The 26,916-nt window shown below is 41.8% G+C and overlaps 1 protein-coding gene across 8 annotated transcripts in view; it reads left to right on the forward strand.

Moving 5' to 3' along the window:
• Positions 1-26,916, forward strand: part of LOC137383199 (katanin-interacting protein) — a 234,788-nt gene that overhangs the window by 185,130 nt on the left and 22,742 nt on the right. For all 8 annotated transcript variants that reach the window (XR_010977350.1, XM_068055677.1, XM_068055676.1 and 5 more), the window contains 3 exons: positions 7,167-7,268; positions 7,722-7,882; positions 10,999-11,084. Coding sequence is in view for 7 of the 8 variants with exons in the window: in XM_068055677.1 (XP_067911778.1) it covers positions 7,167-7,268; positions 7,722-7,882; positions 10,999-11,084 (349 nt within the window). In the remaining variant the exon portion in view is untranslated. The remainder of the gene's footprint in view (positions 1-7,166; positions 7,269-7,721; positions 7,883-10,998; positions 11,085-26,916) is intronic.

The following is a 26,916-nucleotide window of genomic DNA, read 5'->3' on the forward strand; positions in this document are numbered from 1 at the left end:
CCTCCTCTTTTGTAATCTAGTCTCGTTGAAAGAACAATATTCTTTAAGTGAGATTTCTCTTTTTATCGAGTCTTTCTCACTTTTAATTCTTGTCCCAACAAGACTATGAGCAATATGGTAACAGGATACTTGGTGTAGTAATTCAGGAAAACTTTATTTAGAAATAACAAATTATACTTAACAAAATTCAGGTAGTGACTTTATAGCTCTCATGGTTGCGCTTTCTGATTGAGTGTTGGTCGCAGATGACGTGAAGACTCTTTCAGTTCTTCTATCCTCTCTTTGCCACGTGCTGGATTTGATGGTTTTTCATGTGCTGGAGTTGTTCTTTGGAGTCTGTACAACGAAGCATTGTGGACCCTGGCTTTTATCCCTTTTTCGCCATCAGGCCACCTTGTGCATGGGCCTGATGGTTGGTTCAGAACCTGTGATGTCAGTTGCTAGTCTACTCTAATCAGTACTTGGGTGATAAGATGCCCGCCAGTAATTAAGAAAAAATCCATGAAGAGTTCCATTCAGTTATTATTTCCTTATGCTGATAATATTGAATTTGTAGAAAAATGGATTATTTGTTAGCTTTTTTGTGCCTTATTACAGTGAGTTACAGGAAATTATTCTTTAAACATTTTAAGACTTTTTCATTATTAAAGCTACATAATTAAGACACACACAAATTAATACATATAAAACTCATATAACTCAATTAAGATTTTACGATTAATTGTGACTGATCACTTTTAATACATGACTGTAAAATATAAAATATCCATTAACTAATGTGTCTGTATCAGATTGAAGGATTTAGTAAAGCTAATTCTAACCACTCCAAAACTACCTATAATTCCCATTTGCCTTTTTGATTGTTTTTGTATCTATTAGCTTTTAATAATTTATGTACTTTGATTCCCAAATCTTTTTGCTCCTCTACTGTTCCTAGTTTCTAACCATTTTGAAAATACTTTTGGGCCCGAGGCCCGATTGGTATTGGTCCTCAGACCACGTTTTACTATGTCCAGTGTGCTGCAGATTCCTACTGCCATCTTCAGGCAGCTCACTGGCGCTACAGAAAGGCAAGCGTAAAAGCTTAACCCTATCTTTTCGGTCGCAGCCACCAGGGATCCTTTAGGCTGCATGTTGAATGAAAGAATTGAGTGGAGCAGGCCTGACTCACTCAGTATCAATGTGTTTCCCAGAAAGGTCCTTAACAAGTATTAGGTCACTGATAAACAGGTATTAGGCTGCTTTAATGTGTCAAAGGCACCCACCTGAGGTATCTGCAAAGCCATCTGTAGCAATATGACAGTACCCGTAATCCAGCTGCATTAAATTTGTGCAATATAACTTGCCTTTAATCAGTCTGTACTGACAATCCTTGATGAACTGATTTATCTTTAGTTATAGATTCTAAGAAGTTTTCCACAATTGAAGTTAGACTAACTGGCCTATGGCTGTCAAGTTTATTCTCCTGTCCTTTCATGAACAAAATTGTTACCTTGGCTACTGTTTGGACCCAAAGCACAATTTACATAATTAAGGATAATTGAAAAATTGTGGCGAAGCTAGTGTGCATGTCATTAGGGCCCAGTGACTTATCCACCTTGGTTTTTCCAGAGCCAATTCCTTTTCTGCAGTTAATTCCATGAATTGTTCCATATCTTACTCCAGCACACCCTTAAAAAAAAATTAAAGTAACTATTCAACATCTCTGCTATTCCTTCACCCTCCACAGCTGCCTTCATTTCTGAGTGCTCCTACTCTCTCATTATTCGTTTACTTTTAATATGTTTATAAAGCCTTTACAATGTCCTTTTACATTATCTTCTAGTCTTTTTCACATTTCATTTTCACTCTTAATCTCCCTTTTCACTCTCACTACACTTTTTTTCTTGTGATTTTCCTTCTTATAAGCTTGAATTTTATCATGTATCTCCTTTCTGAATTTCAGCTTTATTTTTAATCTCTCTTTATCCATGGAACTCTATTCTTTCATGCATCCTCACTTTGCCTTATAGGGTTATATTTGTTTTGTACTGTATGTATCTCGTATTTAATGATCTCTTATTGATGATCCAGTGGCCTACTGCTAACTTTTCTGCCCAGTTAATTTTGATCCACTCCCTTATCTTGCTAAATGTTGCCTTCTTTCTAGTCTTTACCTTCGGTTACTTTTCCTATTTTTTTTGCAAACTTTTCTATTTTAAAACTGAACCTAATTAGATTATGGTTGCTATTGCCCCATTGTTCTCCTAATCTCATCAGTTATTTGCGATATTACATTTACCAGGAATTATTGTTTTTTTTTAGAGATACAGCACTGAAACAGGCCCTTCGGCCCACCGAGTCTGTGCCGACCATCAACCACCCATTTATACTAATCCTACACTAATCCCATATTCCTACCACATCCCCACCTGTCCCTATATTTCCCTACCACCTACCTATACTAGGGGCAATTTATAAAAGCCAATTAACCTATCAACCTGCAAGTCTTTGGCATGTGGGAGGAAACCGGAGCACCCGGAGGAAACCCACGCAGACACAGGGAGAACTTGCAAACTCCACACAGGCAGTACCCAGAATTGAACCCGGGTCGCTGGAGCTGTGAGGCTGCGGTGCTAACCACTGCGCCACTGTGCCGCCCCAAATTGGACTTGCAATTTTGGGTACATTCAAAAAGGTATATTCCATAGGAACAGGAGTAGGCCATTGAGACCCTTGAGCCTGTTCAGCCATTCAATGACATCATGGGACCTAACTCCATATCCTTTTGTCCCATATCTCTAAAAATGTCAGTCTCAGATTTAAAATTGACAATTGATCTAGCATCAATTGGTGTTTGTGGAAGAATGTTTCAAACCTTTACCATCCTTTGTGTGTAGAAGTGTTTCCTACTTTCACTCCTGAGAGATATGACACTAATTTTTAGACTATACCCACTAGTCGTAGACTCCCTAACCAGTGGAAATAGTTTTCTCTCTTTCCCTATCTGTACCCCTTACTATCATGAAATCACCCCTCAACCTTCTAAATTCCAAGCGGTACAACCCTAGTTTCTGTCGTCTTTCCTCAAAATGTAACCCTTGGCGTCCAGGTGTAATTCTGGTAAATCTATATCACTCTCCCTCCAAGGCCAGTATATCCTTCCTAATGTCTGATGCCCAGAACTGCTCACCACACTCAAGCTTTTATTGCCGTAGCAAGACTTCTACCCCCTTGTATTCTATTCCTTTAGCTATAAAGGCCATAATACTATTGCCTTTTTGATTATTTTCCGTACCTGTTTATGATATTTTAAAGATCTATAGAGTCATAGAGTTATACAGCACAGAAACAGGCCCTTCGGCCCATCGTGTCTGTGCTGGCCATCAAGCACCTAACTATTCTAATCCTATTTTCCAGCACTTGGCCTGTAGCCTTGTATGCTATGGCATTTCAAGTGCTCATCTAAATGTTGAGTGTTCCTGCCTCTACCACCTCTTCAGGCAGTGCGTTCCAGATTCCAACCACCCTCTGGGTGAAAAAAAGTTTCCTCAAATCCCCTCTAAACCTCCTGCTCTTTACCTTAAATCTATACCCCCTGGTTATTGACCCCTCCGCTAAGGGAAAACGTTTCTTCCTATCTAACCTATCAATTATCTATCATAATTTTGTATACCACAATCATATCTCCCTTCAGCCTCTTTGCTCTAATGAAAACAACCCTAGCCTTTTCAGTCTCTCTTCATAGCTGAAATGATTCACCAGGCAACATCCTGGTGAATCTCCTCTGCACTCTCTCCAGTGCAGTCACATCCTTCCTATAGTGTGGTGCCCAGAACTGTACACAGTACTCCAGCTGTGGCCTAACTTGCGTTTTATACAGCTCCATCATAACCTCCCTGCTCTTATATTCTATGCCTCGGCTAATAAAGGCAAGTATCCCATATGCCTTCCTAACCACCTTACCTACCTGTGCTGCTGCCTTCATTGATCTATGGGCAAGTACGCCAAAGTCCCTCTGACCCCCTCTATTTCCTAGGGTCCTACCATCCATTGTATATTCCCTTGCCTTGTTAGTCCTCCCAAAATGCATTACCTCACACTTCTCAGGATTAAATTCCATTTGCCACTGCTCCGCCCATCTTACCAGCCCATCTATACCGTCCTGTAATCTAAGGCTTTCCTCCTCACTATTTACGACACCACCAATTTTCGTGTCCTCTGTAAACTTACTGATCATACCTCCTGTATTCACATCTTAATCATTAATGTACACTACAAACAGCAAGGGACCCAGCACTGATCCCTGTGGTGCACCACTGGTCACAGGCTTCCACTCGCAAAAACAACCCTCGACCATTACCCTCTGCTTCCTGTCACTAAGCCAATTTTGGATCCAATTTGCCAAATTGCCCTGGATCCCATGGGCTCTTCCCTTCTTAACCAATCTCCCATGCGGGACCTTATCAAGTCCATGTATACTACATCAACTGCTTTATCCTCATCTACCCGTCTAGTCATCATCTCGAAAATTTTAATCAAGTTAGTTAGACACGATCTCCCCCTGACAAAGCCATGCTGACTATCCCCAATTAATCCCTGCCTCTCCAAATGGAGATTAATCCTGTCCTTCAGAATTTTTTCCAATAGTTTCCCAACCACTGATGTTCTATGAAGTTGGATCCCCAAGTCTCTTTGGACCATCACTGTTTCTAACTTTTCACCATTTAGAAAGTTATGAAAGTGCTTTTTAAAAATATTTTTTGAGGACTCATATCTTAGAATAATGGACATTGGTTAATTTGGAAAAATGAAAAGATTCCATGGATTTTTTTTTTACAAGGGTCACTGAAGGATCTTGTTTGAAAACAAACCTTTACTGGATGTCACATGCCTTAAGTTCAATAGACAACAGAAACATTGGTGAATTAGGGAAGATGTTTATGGAGAAGTGGCATGTCAAGATTTATGGTAGTCATGAGGTTTTGCTTTTGGGATATTGTTTTGGTTCAGTTGGGGTGTGGACTGTGTTGAAAGCAGTGGGATTTGTAGCCTGCTGAAAAAAACACCCAGCTCCTCTTTTTCTACCACTTTGAAAAAACCTTGTGAATCTAGTATGTGAGAACTGAAACCCCTGATGCTGCATTTCTCCTGAGAAGCTATTGGAAAGCCTGCCCAATTAATTCTCGACATCTGAAAAGAACTGCTGCAGAAAATATCCCAGTGACCCGTCTATGTGTACTCTGATGCCAGACTGTTCTCCATTTTTGGGACACAATATATCTGATCCTTTTCCATCAAGTATTAACAAGTATTTAGCCAAAGTATTCTTTTTCTGTCTTTTTTTCGTAAAAGACCTCTGCAGAGAATTTCTCTTTTTTTTGTGTGTGTGTATGTACGTGTTGGATATTTTTAAAGGGGAACTTTCATTTTTCAATCTGTATGTTAATACTTTGTATCTTTACTGGATAAGTCTTGTTTTATAATAAACTTATAATTTTGTTCTTTATTAAAGAAACCTGATTGGTGTATTTTGTTCTGGGATTAAGAGTATATGATTGACCGTATCGGTAACTGGGTAAACGTTTAAATATATGTTGTGACTTGTGGAGAAGTGGAACTAGAAAAGACAGTGCACTCCTGCCTCGGTCGTAACAAAATAATTTGCTGTAACCTTTTTAGGTCCAAAGAGGATGACCTCACACTTGCCTATTTGAAATCCATTTGCCACAATTTTGCCCATTCACTTTATTATTATTTCTTCATAATTTTGTGCTTCCATCTACACTGCTTACAATACTGCCTATCATTGTGCCATCAGTTAACTTGGATTTGTGACTTTCTTTCCCATCATCTAAGTTGTTGATAAATACGGTGTATAGTTGAAGCCCCATCTCAGATCCCTGTTGGACACCACTAGTCACATCCTGCCAGTTAGAGTACATTCCCATTATCCCTCATTTCTGTCTCCCGTTGCTCAGCCAATTTCCTAACCAGGTCAATAATTTTCCTTCTATTCTATGAGTTTTTATTTTAGCGAACAGTCTCTTATGAAGGACTTTATCAAATGCCTTCTGGAAGTTCCTATAAATAACATTCATAGACATTCAACTGTCCACTATTTTAGTCACCTCTTCAAAAAACTCAATCAAGTTCATCAGGCATAACCTACCCTTTACAAGTCCTTGCTGGTTCTCTCTGATCAACTGAAAAATTTCACGGTGTTCTTTTTTATCCCATACAATACCTTTATTCCAGTCTATTTGGGACTAGTTAATATTACACACAATTATTGTCTTTTTTCATATCTCGCTGAACTCCCTAGATGTTTTTACCGGTTTTCCCATGATCTCCTTTATCGCAGTACCAGCAAAGCAACATAACATTCAGAATCGGTTGCAATTACAAAAAAGGGTCTCTGTAGCCCTGACTATAGAATCTCCCACTACTACTGCTCACCTATACTTATAGCCTCCCTGCCTCTTAAGCCCAGCCCTGGTAGTCCCTTGTTCCATGGTGCCACAGTCACCATCCTTGTCAGTGTCATTGTCCAGCTGACATTGATCCGACAGTATGGTGGGGGAAATTACTTGGTCTTGCATCAGCTTCACCAGAAGTGTGCTGGAACCCTGTTTATGCACATAATTTCAGTTTGTTATGTACGATCACCTGATAGTCCTGTGTCCCTCTGTTGCTCCTGTGGGTGGTCATCAACTTCAACCCTTTTGTATCATCACTGTGCCCTGAACTGTCTAGCACTACATCTTGGGTCATAATAGTTTTAGAAAGTATGAGCAAAAACCCCTCATGCTCTCTCCTACTATACAGTGTGGTCAGTTGCTCCTTGAGCATAAAAGACCTCTGCTCCAGAGAATCTATTTTCTGACAACTAGTGCTCTTGGAAAGGATAGATTCTGGGAGCTCTGTGTGCAGGGATTAGAAGAAAAAGCCATTGCTGGAGATGCGATAGCTACATTTTCATACTTGAGAGTGACACCAAACAAGGACAATTCTGTGGAGTTAGATAACCGACAATAGATGATGAAGGAGTCAACCTTATGAATAATCTATAAAGAACTTGCTTTTCTCATCACTACAATAAAAAATAAATCACTGATCATATATTATTGTGAGAGCTATCTGAATTGTTGAATTTAAAACATATTGAGTTGCTCCTTTTGTTGCAGGTGAATCGGGTCTATGTCATTTTTGATCAGCCCATTGCTGTATCAATGATTAAGCTCTGGAATTATTCAAAAACCCCTCAAAGAGGAGTAAAAGAATTTGGGGTATGTTATTTTTCTTTTAAGTGACTCGAAGTGTTAAACTTGTTAATTGTATGCTTCTTAGTAGCCTTAGAGCATAAACTCGTTATTTAGTTTCAAGAATCCCATATGTAGCTGTCCACCTTCACAAGAAACATTTTCTGAGAGAAGGTCTTAAATGGTTTGCTGTTGATGTTACAGTTGGAAAATCTTGGTCAAGAATTTTGGCCTGCATTCGCAGTGCTTAAAATAGCAAAAAAAACTCAAATTATCAGGCTTAGGAATTCATTAATGAACATCCTTATCACGATTGTCATTTATAAATTTAGTACATATGCATGCATGGTAAGAGGATTTTTTTAACCTACGTCAGCATTGTTTACTGTAATCTATCAGTACAAGAAATACAATGAATTCCTTGTTTGGTTTTGTCTATTATTACTCCATGTCTACCAGCACTTTTCTGTTGTTTCACAGCTACTTGTTGATGATTTATTAGTCTACAATGGAATCCTAGATGTAGTGAGTCATGTGGCCCGTGGTATCCTTCCAACTTGTGAGCCTGTTATCCCATATCATACTATCCTTTTCACCAATGATGAGAAGATTGCACAGAGAGAGAGAAATACTGTTATAAGGTACTTTGAACCACATATGCTATTTATTGTTCCTCAGTTAGGTTTTTGTGTCTTGTATTTGTCTATGTAGGGGTGATTCTGCAATCTTGCTCTCCAAGTGTGGAGCTGCAGTCATAGGAGCATGAAACAGAGATAAGGTGAAAGCACGAGGCTCAATTCTCCAATCCACCCCACCATTAAGTGAAGGTCACTGCTGAGTCTGTGGAATCAGCCTATCTATGTATGGAAGTAAATGGGTGAAAAGGTCTTTTGATTTCTGATCAGAAATCTATTGACAAATCTTTTTTGTCTCTCTTCCAATGAAAGGTATTTCTTAGCTTTACATAGGGATCATTAAAGTTTTTTTTTACTGATTTCCACTATAAATTTCTGATTTTGGAGTTTGTAGATTGGTTAAAAACGGATTCTGTCCTAAATTTATACTAGTCTTCACACTGAAAATTGGGTCCCAAGATGTATGCATATTGTGTCACTGAGATCATCGCATCCCTTGTGTGATCGTGTATATCACATATTGTGCAGGCTAGTATGTATCATATTTTCCATAACTTCTTTATGAGCAAATTATTTACCCTTAAATGCAAGCAGCAGCTCCTTAAGAGCTGATGTCTCATTGATATCCTGCCTACACTAGCAGTATGTTCTCTACACTGGGCCAATCTATGAAAGGAGTGTAAACAAGTTATGGAAACTAACTGATTTTGCAATATCCAGTGGGGTTTGTTTTTTAAAAATGTGTATTTTCAACATGACTTTACAAAGGAACCAGAATATTTATCCTAATATTTTTCTGTTATATGTTGATCTCCTTGATGTTGCTCAATAAAAACATAATTGTTCTTCCTGTTGCTCTCCCTTTGTTTCCCATTCACTAAACCTTTAGCTCCCGCTCTGTTTTACAGCATTACTCTTTCTCTCACTCTCTAGCCAGCACACACGTTTTCGTAATTATATCAGTGTATCCCTCTGTTTGTGCCCAATTCTTATTTTTTTTCCATCTTTCTGTAAGAAAAACAAGCAGACATTCCTTTTTAAATAAATCTCTATAATACTTTTGTGATCTAGTTTGAGTTGTTGTGTATTGCATTCATGGATTTTCCCCTCAAGCCTGCTCCACTATTCAATAATCATGGCTGATCTCGTACCTCAACTCCATCTTCCCGCACTATCCCCCATATTCCATGGTCACCATAGTATCTAAAAATCTATCGACCTCTGTTTCGAATATGCTCAACAACTGAGCATCCACAGCTCTTGTTAGAGAAGTCCAAAGTTTCCCAACCCTTTGAGTGAAGAAGTTTCTCCTCGTCTGAGTCCTAAATGGCTGACCCCCAGTTCTAGAGTCCCAGACAGGGAAAACATCTTCCCAGCATCTACACTGTAAAGCCCCTTAATAATTTTATATATTTCAGTGAGGTCACCTTTCATTTTTTTTTTATTCGTTCATGGGATGTGGGCGTCACTGGCCAAGCCAGCATTTATTGCCCATCCCTAATTGCCTTGACTGAGGGCTTGCTAGGCCATTTCAGAGGGCATGTAAGCGTCAACCACATTGCTGTGGGTCTGGAGTCACATGTAGGCCAGACCAGGTAAGGACAGCAGATTTCCTTCCCTAAAGGACATTAGTGAACCAGATGGGTTTTTACAACAATCGACAATGGTTTCATGGTCATCACTAGACCAGCTTTTTTTTAAATTCCAGATTTATTAATTAAATTCAAAATCCACCTTCTGCTGTGGTGGGATTGGAACGTATGTCCCCAGAGCAATTCTCTGGGTTACTAGTCCAGTGACAATACCACAACGCCACCGCCTCCCCTTTCATTCTTCTAAACCCTAGGGAACATAGGGCTTGTCTACTCAATTTCTCCTCAAAGGATAATTCCCTCATCTCATAAATCAGTCTAGTGAACCTTCGTTGAACTGCCTTGAAGACATGTATATTCTTCTGTAGGTAAGGAGACCAAATCTGTACACAGTACTCCAGGTGTGATCTCACCAAGGCCTATTATAATTGTTTACTATTGTTTACTCTTATACTCCAATTTCTTTGTAATAAAGGCTAACATACCATTTGTTTTCCTACTGGCTTGGAAAGCAAAAAAAAAATACAACTACTGGGCAAGGGAACACATACCCAAGCTAATAAAAACCAAGCTTCAGGACTGATGTCAGGAAGCACATTTTCATACAAAACATTATTAATACCTGGAATGTTATTTTGAGGGACAGTGGAGGCAAAATCCCTGGAATTATTAAACAGGCAGTTGTATACTGTCATGGTGGAAGCATAGATTTCTATGGAGAAGCTACATGGACAAAATGCCTTTCGTCATCTGCACATTTTTCCAAATTGATGTTTGTCCATTTGCCACTGTATAACACCATTAAACTATTATCTCTAGTTTACGTACAGTTTTATTCCCATTGTGCCAAACCTCTAAAGACATCTGCACAGTAAAATCTGCGTTCCACCTCTATTCCATGCAGTGGTGGATTGAATTCTCATAGAATGTGACAGCACAAAAGGAGGTCATTCGGGCCATCATGTCTGTGCTGGCTCTTTGGAAGAGCTATCCAATTAGCTCAACTCCCTTATTCTTTCCCTGTGGCCCTGCAAATGTTTTCCTTTTCGAGTAATTATCCAATTCCCTTTTGAAGGTTACTAGTCAATCTGCTTCCATCACCCTTTCAGGCAGTGTGTTCCACATCATAACTCAGTGCAAAAATAGAAATTTGCATAATATCCACCAGTAGCATTGTAATGGTGGCTTGAATCTTCCAGTGGTTTTATGCAGAATATCTATTATGTCCTGATGATGTAACTTTCCCGGAAGTGTACTCTTCTGTGTTAAACATACTTTTGCATTTTTTCCATATAAGTAGGGGAACTTTACATTTGATTTTGTACAGTCCATAATGGGGAAGAAAATAAAATGAGTTTCCACAGTGGTCATGGAACTTTGTCAAGCAATTGACTCAGAGTCTGCAGGAGTAAGATGATGTCAGCAACTAGCTATATTTAGGATTGTGAAGAGAACAAGAAAAAGCAGCATATCCTATTAAACTAATAAACAAGTTCACTAATGTTTTGTTTTATTAATTATTTTGTGCAGCAACCAAGTGGAAGATCAGGATGTGAAAATGACCAATGAAAACCAAATTATTCAACGATCCAAGAGGAAGCAAACAGCTGACCCAGGTTCAATTTTCATCTTTTCCTCTGTTTTAGCTAGGTAAAGGGCTGAGGTCAATTAAATATATCACCAAGGATGGAAAAAGATGATGAGATGAATCAAGAAATTGATTTTGGAATCCCCTAATTTTGGGTTCCAGAGACTGCGATTGTAACCAGAACAGAAGACTGAGAAAGTTGAAGGCCATGGTCAATGTAGGGATCAATAACGTAAGAAAGAGTTGAATGGATGTACTGTGGAGGCCGAATGAGGAGTTAGAGCCAAAGCAAAAAAACTAGGCGTCAAGGTAAATGTCAGAATTACTGTGCCTCGTGCTGGGCAGGTTAGGTAAGGACAGATTAGATCCATCTATGCGTGAGCTTGACGGATGGTGCAGGAGGGAGGGTTTCGCATTCAGATTGGGTCCATTTCTGAGCAGAGAGAAGCTGTTGAGGAGAGGCGGACTTCACCTGAATTAGAGGGTCACCAATATACTTACAGAAGGAATAAATAAGGCAGTGGGGTGGATTTAAACGAGTATGATAAGAGGATGGGAAAGCAGAACAGACTGTAGCTTAAGAATAATTAGGAAAAAGAGAGTAAAGATGTAAACTTGAGTTGTGCTTGTGTGAATACAGGGAGTATAATATATTGTTACCATCTCGTTGGGAACATTAACTTTTAAAAAGAGAAAGTCGAATTCCCAGTTATTACTGAAAAAAGTATATCTCAAGATTTCACTTTTTAAACATAAAACCTGATATATATAAATTGCTTGGATCTTGGGATACAGAGTAGAATCTCAAAATTTGCCGATGATACCAAACTTGGAAGTGGGGCAAATAGTGAGGATGATATAAACCGCCTGCAACAAGACATAGATAGGCTAGTAGAATGGGCAGAGAGGTGGCAGATGCAATTTAATACTAACAAGTGTGAGGTGATGCATTTTGGCAGAAGGAATAGGGAGAGGTGAAAAATACTTAATGGCACAGTTCTAAAGAGTGTGCAGGAACAGAGGGACCTGGGGGTGCATGTGCATAGATCTTTGGTGGCAAGACATATTGAGAGAGTGGTTAGTAAAGCATATGGGATCTTGGGCTTTATAAATAGAGGCATTGAGTACAAAAGCAGGGAAGTTATATGAAACCTCTATAACGCTCTGGGTAGGCCCCAACTGGAGTATTGCGTCCAGTTCTGGTCACCACGCTTCGGGAAGGATGTGAGGGTCATTGTGCGGGTGCGGAAGAGATTTACCAGAATGCTTCCAGGGATGGAGGATTTTAGTTACAGGTTAGGTTGGAAAAGCTGGGTTTGTTCTCCTTGGGACAAAGGAGATTGAGAGAAAATTTGATAAAAATGTACAAGATTATGACAGGCTTTGATAAGTTAGACAAGGAAATGCTGTTCCCATTAATAAATGGTACAAGGACTAGGGGACACAGATGGAAAGTTATGGGCAAAAGATGCAGGGAGAATATGAGGAAGCATTGTTTTACGCAGCGGGTGGTAATGACAGTGTTAAAGGGTATTTATTTAAATGCAAGGAGTATAGTAAATAAAGCCGATGAGCTGAGGGCACAGATAGACACATGGCATCATGATATCATTGCTATAACGGAAACTTGGCTCAAAGAAGGGCAAGAAAGGCAGCTCAACATCCCTTGATATAGAGTTTTCAGGCAGGATAGAGAGGGAGATTAAAAAACAAAGGAGGGGGTATAGCATTATTAGTTAAGGAATCAATAACAGCCTTGAGGAGGCTTAATGAATGCTTAACGAATCATCAAATGAGGCCATATGGGTGGAACTCAGAAATAAATAAGGGGCAACCACACTACTAGGAGTGTACTATAGACCCCCAAATAGTGAGAGGAAGGTAGAAGAACAAATATGTAGGCAAATGTCTGAGTGCAAAAACTAGGACGGTAATAGTTGGGGATTTCAACTACCCCAAAATCAACTGGGATGCAAACAGTGTGAAGAGCACAGTGGGGACAAAATTCTTGAACTGCGTTCAACAGCACATAACAAGCCTAACAAGAGGGGGAACAATTCTAGATTTAGTCTTTGGTAATGAAGCTGGGCAAGTGGAGGAAGTAACAGTGAGTGACCATTTTGGAGATAGTGACCATAATACAATAAGATTTAGCATAATCATGGACAAGGACAAAGATAATACAGGAGTAAAAGTTCTAAATTGGAGGAAGGTGAATTTTAAGAAACTGAGAGGTGACCTGGCGAAAATGGACTGGATACAGCTACTTGAGGGAAAATCAATGGCAAACCAATGGGAGGTATTCAAAAGTGAGATACTACAGGCACAGCGTAGGCATGTCCCAGTAAGATAAAGGGTGGTACGGCCAAATCTAGAGCCCCTGGGTTATTTAGAAGCTTACAGGGTAAGTTAAAGCAGAAAAAGAAAGCTTATGACGATCACAAAAATCTTAATGCTTTAGAAAGCCTAGAGGAGTATAGAAAGTGCAGGGGTGAAGTAAAAAAGGAAATTAAAAAAGCAAAGAGAGACATGAAAAATTATTGGTAAGTAAAATCAAGGAAAACCCGAAGATATTTTTTCAGTACATTAAGAGCAAGAAGATAACTAAAGAAAGGGTAGGGCCTTATCAGAGATATACAAGGGAGCTTATGCATGGATGCAGAAGATGTGGGCAGGGTTCTTAATGAGTTTTTTGTCTCTGTCTTCACAAAGGAGAGGGTTGATGTAGACATTGTAGTTAAAGAGGAAGAGTGTGAAATATTAGATACGATAAGCAGAATGACAGAGGAAATACGAGAGCATTTGACATCCTTGAAAGTGGATAAATTGACATGGCCGGATGGATTGCATCCTAGATTGTTAAAGGAAGTCAGGGAGGAAATAGCAGATGCGCTGAGGATCATCTTCAAATCCTCTCTAGATACATGCGATGTACTAGAGGATTGTAGGTCTGCGAATGTTGTACCATTGTTTCAAAAGGCTGCAAGGGACAGGCCAAATAATTATAGTCCAGTCAGTCTGACCTGGGTGGTGGGGAAATTGTTAGAATCTATTCTGAGGGACAAGATAAACTGCCACATAGAAAGGCATAGATTAATCAGGGATAGTCAGCGTGTATTTGTTAATGGAAGGTCATATCTTACTAACTTAATTGAGATTTTTGAGGAAGTAACTAGAATGATTGATGAGGGTAGTGCAGTAGATGTGGTCTACATGGAATTTAGTAAGGCATTTGACAAGGTCCCACATGGCAGACTGGTCAGTAAAATGAAAGCCCATGGGATACAGGGCAATGTGGCAGGTTGGATCCAGGATTGGCTCAGGGACAAGAAACAAAGAGTAGTTGTCAACAGATGTTTTTGTGAATGGAAAGCTGTTTCCAGTGGTGTTACACAGGGCTCAGTGTTCGGTCACCTGCTGTTTGTGGTATATATTCCTAGGGTCTTAAAGGAAGTGGCAGTGGAGATAGTGGATCCATTGGTTATAATATTCCTAAACTCTCTGGATACGGAAAAGGTTCCAATGAATTGGAAAAAAGCTTATGTAACACCCTTATTCAAAAAGGGAGGGAGGCAGAAAGTAGGAAACTATACACCAGTTAGTTTAACATCTGTCGTTGGGAAATTGTTAGAATCCATTCTTAAGGAAGTAATAACAGGACATTTCGAAAGTCAAAACACAATCCATCAGAGTCAGCAGGGTTTTATGAAGGGTAAATCGTGTTTGAATAATTTGCGAGAGTTCTTTGAAGCTGTAACAAGCAAAGTGGATAATGGGGATCCTGTAGATGTAGTATATCTGGACTTCCAGAAGGCATTTGATAAGGTGCCGCACAAAAGTATAATGCACAAGATATGTTCACTTGGGGTTAGGGGAATTTATTAGCTTGGATAGAGGACTGGCTAACCAACAGAAAACAGAGAGTCGGGATAAATAGGTCCTTTTCTGGTTGGCACGATGTAACTAGTGGGGTGCCACAGGGTTCGGTCCTTGGGCCCCAACTATTTACAATCTATATTAGTGACTTGGATGCAAGGATAGAAGGTACTATAGCCAAATTTGCAGATGACACTAAAATAGGTGGGACAGTAAGTTTATTATGATTAGATATACAGCACTGAAACAGGCCCTTCGGCCCACCAAGTCTGTGCCGAACATCAACCACCCATTTATACTAATCCTACACTAATCCCATATTCCTACCAAACATCCCCACCTGTCCCTATATTTCCCAACCACCTACCTATACTAGTGACAATTTATAATGACCAATTTACCTATCAACCTGCAAGTCTTTTGGCTTGTGGGAGGAAACCGGAGCACCCGGAGAAAACCCACGCAGACACAGGGAGAACTTGCAAACTCCACACAGGCAGTACCCGGAATCGAACCCGGGTCCCTGGAGCTGTGAGGCTGCGGTGCTAACCACTGCGCCACTGTGCAATAAGTTGCAATAAAGAAATAAGAAATTTACAAATGGATATGGATAGGTTAGGTGAATGGGCCAATATTTGGCAGATGGAGTTTAACGTGGATAAGTGAGAGGTTATCCATGTTGGTCGGAAGAATAGAAAGGCAAATTATTATCTAAATGGAGAGAAACTTCAGAGTGCTTCAGTGCAGAGGGATCTGGGTGTCCTCGTGTGTGAATCGCAGAAAACTAGTTTGCAGGTCCAGCAGGTAATAAGGAAGGAAAATGGAATTTTAGCATTTATTGCTAAAGGAATAGAGTATAAAAGTAGGGAAGTGTTGCTGCAACTGTACAAGGCATTAGTGAGACTGCACCTGGAGTATTGCGTACAGTTTTGGTCCCCTTACTTGAGAAAGGATGTAGTTGCATTGGAGGCAGTTAGGAGGAGGTTCACTGGATTGATTCCAGAGATGAGGGGCTTATGAAGAGAGATTGAGCAGTTTAGGCCTTTACTCTCTAGAGTTTAGAAGAATGAGAGGAGATCTAATTGAGGTATATAAGATGATTAAGGGGATTGACAAAGTAGACATAGAGAGGATGATTTCTCTGGTGGGGCAATCTCGAACGAGAGGTTATAGTTTTAGGATAAGGGGTAGCAGATTTAAAACCGAGATGAGGAGAAATTACTTCTCTCAAAGGGTCATAAATCTGTGGAATTCACTACTCCAGAGTGCGGTGGATGCAGGGACATTGGGTAAATTTAAGGAGCAGATAGACATATGTTTAATTAGAAATGGGTTGAAGGATAATGGAGAATGGTCAGGAAAGTGGAGTTGAGACTGAGGTGAGATCAGCCATGATCGCATTGAATGGCAGAACAGGCTTGAGGGGCTGAATTGCCTACTCCTGCTCCTAGTTCTTATGTTATATATTAATGATTTGGACTTAAATGTGGGAGGCTTGATTGGGAAATTTGCTGGTGACACAAAAATTGGTCGTGTAATTGATAGTGAAGAGGATAGTTGTAGACTCCAGAATTATATCAATGGTTTGGTTGAGTGGGCAGAAAAGTGGCAAATGGAATTCAATCCAGATAAGTGTGAGGTAATTCATTTGGAGAGTGCAAATAAAGCAACGGAAGACACAATAAACAGGAGGATATTGAGAAAGGTAGAGGAAATGAGAGACCTTGGAGTGTATGTCCACAGGTCCCTGAATGTTTCAGGACAGGTAGATAGAATGCTGAAGAAGGCATATGGAATGCTTTCCTTTATTGGCCGAGGTATAGAATTCAAAAGCAGTGATGTAATACTGGAAATGTATAAAACGCTGGTTAGGCCACAGTTGGAGTACTGCGTAAAGTTCTGGTCACCACATTAGAGGAAGGACATAATTGCTCTGGAGAGTGTACAGAGGAGATTTACAAGAATGTTGCCAAAGTTCAAAAGTTGCAGCTATGAAGAAAGATTGGATAGGCTAGGGTTGTTTTCCTTTGAACAGAGGAGGCTAAGGGGTAAGTGTACAAAATTATGAGGGGCCTAGATAGAGTAAACTGGTAGGACCTGTTTCCCCTAGTGGAGATGTCAATTACCATGGGGCACAGATTTAAGGTGATTGGTAGAAGGATTAGAAGGGACATGAGGATGGCGGATGTCTGGAATTCACTGCCAGGAACAGTGGGGAGACAGAAACCCTCAACTCATTTAAAAGGTACCTGGACATGCACCTGATGTGCTGCAAGGCTATGGACCAAGTGCCGGAAGGTGGGATTAGATTGGCTGGCTAGTTTCTCTTTTTTTTTCTCGGCCAGTGCGAACACAACGGGCTGAATAGCCTCCTTCTATGCCGTTAATGTTTCTAAGATTCTTGACTTGGAACTCGCTACCCACAAGAGTGGTGGAAGCAGACACCATCAGTGACTTCAAAAGGAAGTTGGATGGCCAACTGATAGAAATAGACTTGCAGGGCTACAGGGATCAAGCCAGAGAGTGGGACTGACAGCATAGCTGTGTGGAGAGTTGGCATGGACTCAATCGGACAAATGGCCTCCTGTGCCGTAAATGACTCTATGACTCTAAGAGTTAAACAAAGCAAAACTCTACTAACTTAACACTACAGTTTGGAAGCGCTTACATTTTAAACTCAAAATCTTAACAGAACATGAAGACATATACTTCAAACTCTGACTCTCAAATATTTGACTACTTCCACCCCAAGAATTTCCCCTGTACGTTATAAGATCTTGGTGGTTTATTCACTTCTCCTGGGACCAATCCAAAGTGTGCCACAGCTCTTAGGAATTCACTTCGATCTCCTTAATTCCTCTGAGGTATTAGATCTCCCGGATCTGGACTTGCCAGCTTGAGCACGGGTCTTACTCAAAATAGAAACACCTCTGGTTCCTGATGGCCTCTTTGCTCCCGAGTCCAGCTGACTTCCAAAAGCCAATTTCTTGTCTAAAAGCCAACTGACGGACTGTCAGCAAGCACACAGATGAAAAACATCAACTGGCAGGCCCTGTGTCATTTATCTCCATAGCAATGTGATACGCATGGGATGTCCCAGATGGCTATTTACTAATTATTTACAACTCCAAATCTTTTATTTGTAACCACCCTATGTTTGTTTGCCAGCTTCTCAAACCAGGTTTGTCGTGCGTTTTAAAAAAAATCAATTCCCTAATTAAATTTACTTCTGAAAAATTAATACAAACCATAAACCAGGTGATTGTAACAGTATAAAATAAGTGAGCTAGAAGCATTGGTACATATGGAGGAAATAGATGTGGGAGTAACTGAAATAAAAGCAAAATACTGCAGATGCTGGAAATCTGAAATAAAAACTGAAAAGTGCTGGATAAACTCAGCAAGTCTGGCAGCATCTGTGGAGAGAGAAGCAGAGTTAACGTTTCAGGTCAGTGACCCTTCTTCAGTTCTTAAGGTAGATAAAGCATGTTCAGGGGTTGAAGAGATACTTGCTGGTCGATTTATGCCATTTGTTTCAGACAAACAGCAGTTTGTCTGCAATCTTCCTGTTCTTTTTAACAACTTGCGAGGTTTGCTCATTAATTGCCCCCTAAATTTGCCACAGAAAGTTAGGGCACATAATTAGTAGTACAAGTACCCTTTAAAGAATGTGCTAATTTTTAATGCAATGCCAATCAATCTCTCTGGCCCAAGAAGGGAATTATTTAAACTGTTGAGTCGCATTCCTGCATGTAGTAAATTTTCAGAGATTTTTTTTAGATGTCAAACTTTAAGTTTTTGCATTTTTCTTTCTATTTTCTCTCTCAATTTTTAAAAACTTTTCTTTCCCTCTCTTTCATTCTCTTTCTTTACCTGATTTAAATGCTAATTCATCCACTCTAATTCACCTTTCTCCATATTTCTCAAACCTCAAATTTCATTGGTTAATGAGATACCCCATTGACCCCATCATTCATCAAGGACCCAGATGCCCCGTTGCCCCTGCTGTCAGCTTGCACTTCCAACAGCTTACGATGCAAAACATTTTGAGCTGCAGGGTGCAAGAAACAGTCTTAATGGTGCACACTGTGAGGATGCACACTGTGAGGAGGCCCACTCCAGCAGATCTGGCTCAAGATAAGGGAGCATCTTGAGAGGAATAAGTTAATCTGAGAGAGTTTCCATGGTTTTCGGAAAGCTCATGCTTGACTAATTTATTGGATTTCTTTGAGGAAATGACAGACCTAGTATATAGGGATGTTATTCACCTGTAGCTCAGTAAGAAATTTGACACTGTTCCACATAATTGGCCACTACATAAGGCACAAGGGCATTGGATAGTTGGGAAAGTATTAAAATAGATTGGCAAATGGTTGGCTGGTGGACAACAACAAGTAACAGTGCATTGGCAGGTATTTGATTGGCAGCCAGTTAACAGTAGATTACCAAAGTGATCAGTGTTGGAGCTTTTGTTCTTTATTTTTTATAAGTTAATTTAGGAAAGAATTTTGTGCAAATTGTTTAAATTTGCAGCCAATATCATATTGGGACTGAATTTTACCGGCCCCTCGACACCACGGGTCGTGGCGTTGGGGGACGGTAAAATGCTGCAAGGAGAGGCCCCGTCAACCCGCCACGTCGAGAAGGGCTCGCCACATATTACCAGTGGTGGCGGGACCTCGGTGCAGCGCCGCACTGCCGCAGCACCACAATTAACATATAGTAAAGAGTACTTACCTTTGCTGATTATACAGCCCACCGCCTCTCCACCGTCACTTCCGGATTTTTTGCTGAACAGGTGGCCGTCACATGCCATCCTATTCACGAATTGAAAAGCCGACAGGCTCTCGGAGGCAGATGTTGTCGCCAGCAAAGGTAAATTCTGTTATTCAGGGGTCTCACTCTGCATTATGGAAGGGAGGAGGGAGGGAGGGATACACAGGGATCTAACTCTATTCTGGAAGGGAGTAGGGCTAGAAGGGGATACACAGGGGTCTCACTCTGCATTCTGGAAGGAAGGGGGTCTGGGATTACTGGAGGGAAAGCTTTGCTGGTATGAAGGGAGGTACCGTGTACCATCCCTCCATTAACACTGTACGCTCTGTGTTTGTGAGGGAGCAATGGCACACTCGGCACCCTGTGTGAGGGGAGAGTGCCAGAAAGGGCAGGAGCACGTTAGGGTTATATGGATAGTGGGGGCAATTGATTCAGCTGGTAGGATCTTGATGTGGTCATGCTGTGCCACTCTGAGTGTTGGCCAAGATGGGCAATGCCATGGGACGCCACATAGTTGATCCAGGAAAGCAACTGATGTACCCGTCGACACTAATCCATGCCCTGCTAGGAACCTTCAAATACACGCAGGGTTCAACTTTCTTTATCACATGGGCATAGGTGTGGCTCACCCTACATTGTATGATCCTCTGCACGTGAGGATCCTTCTGCGCCAGAGGCAATACTGACAGCAGGTGCGATCCACATAGAGGACCCTGGTCGTGAACAGCAGCTTGTCATTACGTTTCCTGTGCATCTGCAGACCCCACATTACATGCCATAGGATGTCAGAGCACCAGTCTCAGAGGAGAGTGCGCATGTAGAGGGGTGGTGACACGTCTCTGTGCCCTGCTCAAGGATGACCAGCAGCCCATGGGCTCCGGTGGACATCCCATGCCTTTGTTCCTCATAGTGGCAACGGTTCTCAAGCCTGAAGCCTCTGCAGCCTTTTAGGGGCCCACCAGAGACCTTTGTGGGGTCACACAGTCAGCAGTGCACCGCTGCATCAGGAAGGTCACCAATGCTTCAGGACGGACTGTCACAGCCAGGCCCAGTGGGTCATTGGTTCTGGCACATTGCCGGAGAACCGTAGGCTGTAATATTCTTAGACTGCACTCATGTGGACATCAGGCCTCCCGCCAGGCTACCACCTGCAGACGTCACCATTAAAGGAACCCTCCCAATCTAGGTGAAGCTGGTATGTGAACACCGCAGATACTTGCAGCATATGTGTGACTGCTTCTCAGGCAGCTGCCATGACACCTGAGTCTTGTGCCAGTCCTGGCTGCTACAATTATTCACTGAACTGGCTCAGATGGAGGGGTGACTTCTTGGAGATAAGGGCTATCCTTTGCAGACATAGCTTCCGACACCAGTGAGAGACTCCACCACTGCTGCAGAGGAGAGATACAACGCCAGTCACTGAACTAAATGAGCCACCATTGAGCAGGAGTTCGGCATGCTGAAAGAACACCTGCAATGCCTGGATGGATTGGGTGATGCCCTGTACTACGGGCTGAAAAGGTCAGCTCCTTTCTTTGCTGCTCTGCACAATTATGCACCCAATAGGGGCCAGGCCTGGCATGATGAGGAGAGACATCAACAGGATTCCTCCTGGGACTATGAGGACTCTGATGACCTACAACAGGAAAGGCACATGGGAGGGCAGATGGCACCCAGGCTCTGCACGCAGAGCTAGCAGAGAGCTAGGGATGTACGGAAGTGGCTTATCAGTCAAAGACTGTCTGCTCCATAGGAACCGACACGAGCTCTGCAAGCCACACATTACCCTCGCTCACCTGCTGTGCACCAGTCCACATCTGCATCATCCCTGTGTAACCATTAGAGGCAGCAGCTGACTGAGCCAGTGTCCATGTCACTGAATCCGTGGAGACGCTCATGAGTAATGGTGGCATGGCAATGCTGTTATTGCATACATTGGCTCTCCTGAAAGGCCAACGGTGAAAAGGGATGTGGCATTGGTCCTACATGCTGGCACACATCATTCACACAGAGAAAAGGGCAAGTTAGTGAGGAACATGTAGTGAAAGACATATTTACATTGCTGTGACACTCATGCATTCCCATTTGTGTCAGTGTGTTCTCTGTAAACGTCTGTAATACATTTTATGGTCTATTTAAGTCTCACGTCCTGGAATGTGCAAATTTAAGATTATTCACCCAGGTATGTCACGCCTACAAGAAGGAATGTTACACTTGAGTGGGAGAAGAGGATCGCAGCATCATAGGACACTGGGGGGGCTGCTGTCAATCTGGCAGCAAAGCAGAAAGTGCTGGGGTAACTCAGCAGGTCAAGCAGCATCTGGGGAGAGAGAAGCAGAGTTAACTTTCAAGTCTGTGAACTTGAACAAGTTAACTCTGCTTCTCTCTCCACAGATGCTGCCTGATCTGCTGGATTTCTGCAGCACCTTTTACTTTGCCAGATTGACAGCAGCCCCACTCGACAGCAATCAGGTAAGTATTTCTTTAACAGCTGTCAGGAAGCAGGTGCTGGGGTGCTTAAAATAGGGCCCAAGCAGCTGCTGCACAACTGTCAAACACTCTCGCTGCGCCGAATGTCCCGCGTCTCCCCATGTAATATGGGGAGGGTGGCTCGGTGCCGTGATTCTAATGAGCCCCTGCGCGTAATATCACGGGGGCTCTGCGGTGGCCGCTAAATGCGGGCGCCGCGCTGAGTTGAAAGGGCGCTGCCACACAGCGCAGCGCCCGAATTAAATTCAGCCCTAGGAGTTTTGGCAGAGGGAAGGTTTATGTGGATTATGTGCAAATTGGCAAGAAACTTGAGAGAGAACTTGGGACTTTAGTGAACCGGTCACTAAAACCACCAATACATTGTTTCTAGGCGGTTTGAGAATGATGGGATGTTTAGCAAGGGATATAACATATCCAGAGAAGTCATTTTAAAACTCTATTTAGACCTTGTGAGACCATATCCGGAGTACTGCTTGCAGTTTGGGTCACCCCATTTCAGAAAGGATGTTGTTATTTGAAGGGGTGTCACTCAGCAGTTGGTATTTGGACCACTTCTCCTTTTGATATACATTAGTTATCAGGACTTGGGTTTATGGGCCATTATTTCAAAGTTTGAAGGTGACACAAAACTTGGAAAAATAATAAATAATACGGTGCTTGTACAGACTTAAGGGGGCGTAGACTGGTGAAAAGGGCAGATAGATGGCAGATGTAATTTAATGCAGAGAATTGTGAAGTGATGCATTTTTGAAAGAAAAATTAGAGTCACTATAAGCTAAACGGTACAATTTTAAAGGGGTTATAGGGGAAAAAAGAGGCCTTGGGGGTATACATACACAAATCTTTGAAGGTGGCAGGATAAACTGAAAAAGCTATCAAAGAAAAAATAAATAAATAAAAAGGCATATTTTCATTAATCCCATATTCCCTATTACATCCCCACCTTCCCTCAATTCACCTACCACCTACCTACACTAGGGGCAATTTACAATGGCCAATTTATCTATCAACCTGTAAGTCTTTGGCTGTGGGAGGAAACTGGAGCACTCGGCGGAAACCCACGCGGTCACAGGGAGAACTTGCAAACTCGCACAGGCAATACCCAGAACTGAACCCGGGTTGCTGGAGCTGTGAGGCTGCGGTGCTAACCACTGCACCACTGTCCCTCCCTTTTACAATTCTTGAGTAGAAACACCTAAGATTTTGAGAAGGTTTGACAGGCTGTTTCCCCTGGCTGGAGTGTCTAGAACAGGGGGCACAGTCTCAGATAAGGGATCAGCTTTTTAGAAGTGAGATGAGAAATTTCTCCACTCAATAGGTTGTGAATCTTTGGAATTCTCTACCTCAGAGGGTTATGGATGCTCAAGTTGTTGGATATATTTTTTTTTGTCTGTCGGGAAAACAAGGGATACAGGGATCGGGCCGGAAAGTGGAGTTGAAGTTGAAAATCAGCCATGATCTTATTGAATGGTGCCAGGCTCGAGGGGCTGTTTGATCTCCTATTTCTTATATTTCCTCCAACCTCAAGCAAGAACTTGGAACCTGTATGCACTGGATAACCTCTGGCTGGACAATTTCTGCTCTTCACCCAATTAGAAGTTCTGGGTGATTGTCAAACCTAAATATACAAATGATGTTATGAAGCAGGAAGTACTTTGTGGACCTTTCCCCCAAATGCCACATGTGTCAATAAGCTCTGAAATATATACTATGAAAATGTCTTCCACTGCAAAACAGTATAAGATTGCTACATAAAAAAAATCACACCTTTGTATTGCAATTAGATAAATGTAATATTGTGCAGGGCAAGTTAGGTTTCCTAAAGGAGATTGTCAATTGCCACATGCATAATGCATATCTGATTTTTCTGATTTAAGATTGCTCCTGAGCAGTCAGCTCTTTAAGGAGCTCCTCACTGTGCACCTCTGTCCTTGGCCATGCGCTGCCAGCCTTTGCCCTTTCTCCTCAGTCTCCTTTCTTCCACTGTTTGCGTTCCCCGGCTCTAATAGTTGGTGCATTTTAGCCCTAACCACAAGTTAACTGCTAAGTTTAAACTGCCACTCTGCCCATCCCCCGACCATGCCTGATCTCTGCACCAGTGACCTCTGGAACTTTTCTCAAGTTTGGCTTCAAATTCTTGGACATCTTTGGACATCAAGACTATGCCTCTGCACTGGACTACACTGGATTTCACCCAAGACTAGGCTGCTGTGTCTCTGATCTGTTCTGTTGCTTATATTTTAAAGTAACTTTGATCAGGTTATAAACCTTCCCCCAAAGCTGCTGTTCCCTGTTGAGCGTGTGACTGACTGAGTGGTTCTGATTATTCAACTTCAAGCACAGAGATGCCAACTCTTGCAAATTAATCGTGAGAGGTGCGCTTTCTAAGTAAAATTAAGCCTTACTCACGATCTCATGATTGGTCTCCGAAATCTCAGGATTTTTCACAGACATTGAATTATGTCCCGTTAGTGGTATGCTATGTCCTGCTCCTTCCCTGGATGGATCATAAGACGGAGTCCCAGATTGTCAGTGCTTGGGTACAAATTGCAAGTATAGACTGTGTATCAGGCCAAGCCTATGTCAGACGCAGTGTATTTAGTGCCGGCTCACGTTGTTACCAACTGCTAGAGTTTCAGCAGCAGGATGAGTGGGGCGACCACAGAACACATTAAAGCTATTACCTCATTAATTTGCCATTAAATCAAAATGGGGCTGAAATGATGAGTTCAGTTTTCAGAGACAGTAAAGGATGTGCTTGTCGAGAATATGATGGGAAGAGTTACACATTATGGAAGGCAGTTAGGCTCTGTTAGTGGGGGATATTTGGGGTGGACAGCTGGATGGTAGCTGGATGCTATGATAGGGAATGTGGAGTTGTACTCTGACCTGTCCTTTTCCAACAAAAGATCATTGTGGGGAGAAAAGTATAAGAATTTAGACAACTTTTTGCACACTTTGAGCGAGATTTTACCGGGTCCCTGGCGTTGGGCTCCATGGCGGTGGTGGAGGGGCGGGGGCCCGCCATGTAGCCCGACGCAGGGGAGGCTGGGCCCAATCTTCCCGGCGGTGGCGAGGCTCCATGGCGGCCCCCTCACCGCTGGGCGACGGGTCCTGGCTTTGCATATGTAAAGTATCGCAATGAATATATTTAAATAAACTTACATGGGATCTTATGTGCCACCTTGATCTTCACTGTGGCAGCCGGCACTCCCGCACTTTCACTTCCCCCCCATCTGGGGAAGGCAGGCGTGGCAAAAGTGGTGATGGGCGGGATGCGGGAATGAGGTCAAATAATCGTCATAAGTGTAGGGACTGGTGGGAAGGGGTGAACTACGAACTTTGTACATTTTGGGGGGGGAGGGGGTTGCGGGGGCAAGGTCATATTCCAAAGGTAAGTGTTTTGGGGGGGATGAAGAGGAGATGCTTAATTTAATTGTTATTGGGGGGTGGGAAAGGGGCGTTAGAATTTTATTCCATACATTTTGGTGGAGGGGGTGGGGGGTATTTCTTCAAAAATTTAAGTTTACCAACAGGGCTGGCTGCCCTTTAAAAGTAGTGCCTGCGCACAGGCAGCTGACACGATTGCTGCTGTCGGAGAGCCCGACCCCTCCACGAGATTGAGGGGATGGGGCATGCTGACCTGGGTATTTAAATGAGCCGCCACGCGGGCTGCCATTTTTTCCGCCCACCGCCGGGAGCAATGGTGGGCTCTTAAAATCCAACCCTTTGTGTGAATAATGGTGCTGTGTTATTGGTTATGTGGCCATAAATAAAACCAATACTGAATAATATGTCACCTATTTTTCATGTCCAACTAGTGGATAGGCACAACAAAGGGATTTGAGCACCTGCTTTGTCATTTTATTTCGTATCTCTTATTGAGCCACATGAAATGAGTTATGTAAGGAGAGAAATTAATCTTCTAGCACTGGCACCAACTTTTGGTCACTTTCATTGCTGTATTCTTCTCTGTTGGTCTGTATTTTATTTGGTCTTACCAATATTTAGAAATGTAGTGAGATACAGGACCGCAAAAAAACACTTTAGTCCATCTGGCTCAGTCCAGTTTTGTGTTGTAAGTTTACTGTTGTACAAGTGGTACAGTATTTTACTGTTAATTTATTGATTTTTGTGTTTGTGAACTGAAGGTAATCATTGAGAACAAAAGGTTTATGTAACTGCCAGAGATTTTTATTTGTAAAATCAGATTGCGGAACAGAAACATGTAATTTGGCCTGCCCTATTGTTAGATTTTTTTAAAATTTGGCCCTCATGTGTGCTGTTCAAAAGATGAATTAAATTTAGAAAGTATGTGTTTTGGAGAATAATCCTTCAAGTGATATTAGAACCTATAATTGGAAAGCATAAATTACACTGATGAAGGGTCACTGACCTGAAGCGTTAACTCTGCTTCTTTCTGCACAGATGCTGCCAGACCTACTGAGTATTTCCTGCATTTCTTGTTTTTATTTCATAAATTCCACTGCTCTGAGTTGTAATTCCACTTATACCATTTTTTATGTGGAATTATGTGTTGTTATAATTACCACTAACTTTATTGTTTCAGAATTTTTAACAGTTTTTGTTCACGATTAGCCTCAATTGTTGTGTATAGTATAAGCACTCTGTTGCCAAAAAACTGCTGTGGATGTCATCAATGACTGTCTTCTTACTCAGCAACAGGACTGGAAAGGACTGGGCAGCATACCTTAGGA

Source organism: Heterodontus francisci, chromosome 24 (genome assembly GCF_036365525.1).
Source record: "Heterodontus francisci isolate sHetFra1 chromosome 24, sHetFra1.hap1, whole genome shotgun sequence".
NCBI lineage: Eukaryota > Metazoa > Chordata > Chondrichthyes > Heterodontiformes > Heterodontidae > Heterodontus > Heterodontus francisci.